The sequence below is a fragment of the Ammodytes marinus genome (genome assembly GCF_949987685.1).
Source record: "Ammodytes marinus genome assembly, chromosome: 12".
NCBI classification, from domain to species: Eukaryota; Metazoa; Chordata; class Actinopteri; order Uranoscopiformes; family Ammodytidae; genus Ammodytes; species Ammodytes marinus.
The window spans coordinates 31,559,252-31,561,751 of NC_137216.1; the positions used below are offsets into that span (position 1 = coordinate 31,559,252).

General features: G+C 51.8%; 1 protein-coding gene across 1 annotated transcript in view; it reads left to right on the forward strand.

Moving 5' to 3' along the window:
• Window positions 1-2,500, forward strand: part of med4 (mediator complex subunit 4) — a gene marked incomplete at its 5' end in the record, with an annotated part of 9,264 nt that overhangs the window by 302 nt on the left and 6,462 nt on the right. The window contains 2 exons of the mRNA XM_080037871.1: window positions 621-687; window positions 2,176-2,346. Coding sequence (XP_079893997.1) covers window positions 621-687; window positions 2,176-2,346 — 238 coding nt within the window. The remainder of the gene's footprint in view (window positions 1-620; window positions 688-2,175; window positions 2,347-2,500) is intronic.

The following is a 2,500-nucleotide window of genomic DNA, read 5'->3' on the forward strand; positions in this document are numbered from 1 at the left end:
TGTGTCCAACAGTAAACAGTATAGAGTGTATTTGCTCACTATATTCGCTATAATAATCTGTATTAAGGACTCAGATGGTCCACTCACATCCAACATACACACATAGAACACATTAAAATACATTACTCAATAAAATCCTGTACTAAAATAGGTGCAAGCTATCATGCCAATGCTTTGGAAGCCTGGATGTGAACCTATAGCCCATCATAGGGTTGGTTAAGGCTATCATGATGCTATTTTCTGATAAATCCAATCGATACATCAAATTGAACATTAACTTTCGTAACAGTGCCTGACATGTAGGTACATTAGAGGACACAGATAACTGGCTAGCACTGTGCCACCTAGGAACACGGAGCAATTGGCTATCTTTTCATTCATAAAAAGAACAATTTAAAAACAATGGCTCTCATATAGACCTTTCATGAACCCATTAGACATGAACATCGTATAATTGTACATTTAAACCCTTGTTAGTGTTCTGATAAAGCACAAATAAGTCTTCCCAGTCAGTGTTTGTTGTTGAATGTGTAAATGTGTTATATATGTTTTTAAATGACTGAATAAAGCTACTTTCTCTCAAGCTAACGTTAACATGTGAATGTGTTTGTGTTTCTCAGGGAACTCATCGAGATGTTGGCGCTTTCAAGGAGCCAGAAAATGCCCCAGACAGGGGAAGATACACAGGTAATAAGCACACAGACACAGACACACACACACAAAACACACACACACAGACAGACAGACAGACAGACAGACAGACAGACAGACAGACAGACAGACACACTCACTCACTCACTCACTCACTCACAGCCAGCGTTTTAACGCCCGATAAAGGCGTTAGGTGGACACGGGCCCTAACTCCCTCTATCTCTGTCTCTAGAGCTTATCGCTCTGCGTTAACATTAATACTGTCTGTCTGTCTAACTGTCTCTCTCTTTCCCTCTCTCTCCCCCCCCCACATCTGTCTGTCTGTCTGTCTGTCTGTCTGTCTGTCTCTTCCCCCCCCCCGTCTGCCTGCCTGTCTGTCTAACTGTCTCTCTCTTTCCCTCTCTCCCCCCCATCTGTCTGTCTGTCTGTCTAACTGTCTCTCTCTTTCCCTCTCTCCCCCCCATCTGTCTGCCTGTCTCCCCCCTGCCTGTCTCTCTCCCCCCTGCCTGTCTCTCTCCCCCCTGCCTGTCTCTCTCCCCCCCTGCCTGTCTCTCTCTCCCCCCTGCCTGTCTCTCTCTCCCCCCTGCCTGTCTCTCTCCCCCCTGCCTGTCTCTCTCCCCCCTGCCTGTCTCTCTCTCCCCTCTGCCTGTCTCTCTCCCCCCCTGTCTGTCTCTCTCCCCCCTGCCTGTCTCCCTCTCCCCCTGTCTGTCTCTCTCTCCCCTGTCTGTCTCTCTCCCCCCTGTCTGTCTCTCTCTCTCTCCCCCTGTCTCTCTCCCCCCTGCCTGTCTCTCTCTCCCCCCTGTCTGTCTCTCTCTCCCCCCTGCCTGTCTCTCTCTCCCCCTGCCTGTCTCTCTCTCCCATCTGTCTGTCTGTCTCTCCCCCTGCCTGTCTCTCTCCCCCCTGTCTGTCTCTCTCTCCCCCCTGTCTGTCTCTCCCCCTGTCTGTCTCTCTCTCCCATCTGCCTGTCTCTCTCTCCCCCTTGTCTCTCTCTCCCCCCTGTCTGTCTCTCTCCCCCTGCCTGTCTCTCTCTCCCTGCCTGTCTCTCCCTCCCCCATCTGTCTCTCTCTCCCCCCCTGTCTGTCTCTCTCTCCCCCTGTCTGTCTCTCTCCCCCCCCTGTCTCTCTCTCTCCCCTGTCTCTCTCTCCCCCCTGCCTGTCTCTCTCTCCCCCTGCCTGTCTCTCTCCCCCCCCTGTCTCTCTCTCTCCCCTGTCTCTCTCTCCCCCCTGCCTGTCTCTCTCTCCCCCTGCCTGTCTCTCTCCCCCCCTGCCTGTCTCTCTCTCTAGATCTTAGAGCTCCTAGTTCAGAGGGATCAGGACTTCCAGAGCTTGATGACCACGGCTCTGCTCCAGGGGAAAGTTCACGATGATTAATACTATCTAACTGTCTCTCTCTTTCACTCTCTCCCCCCTGCCTGTCTCTCTCCCCCCTGCCTGTCTCTCTCTCCCTGCCTGTCTCTCTCTACCCCCTGTCTGTCTCTCCCCCCCTGCCTGTCTCTCTCCCCCCTGCCTGTCTGTCTCTCTCTAGATCTTAGAGTTATTGGTTCAGAGGGATCAGGACTTCCAGAGCTTGATGACCACCGCTCTTCTCCAGGGGAAAGTTCACGATGAGATGATCGTTCTGGAGAAAGAGTTGGAGAAGAGAGACAGCGACATACAGCAGCTGCAGAAGCAACTGAAAGAGGCTGAACACGTACTGGTGGGTTACAGACAGACAGACAGACAGACAGACAGACAGACAGACAGACAGACAGAGAAGAGAAGACAGACAGACAGAGAGACAGACAGACAGACAGACAGACAGACAGAGAAGAGAGACAGACAGAGAAGAGAGACAGACAGACAGACAGAGA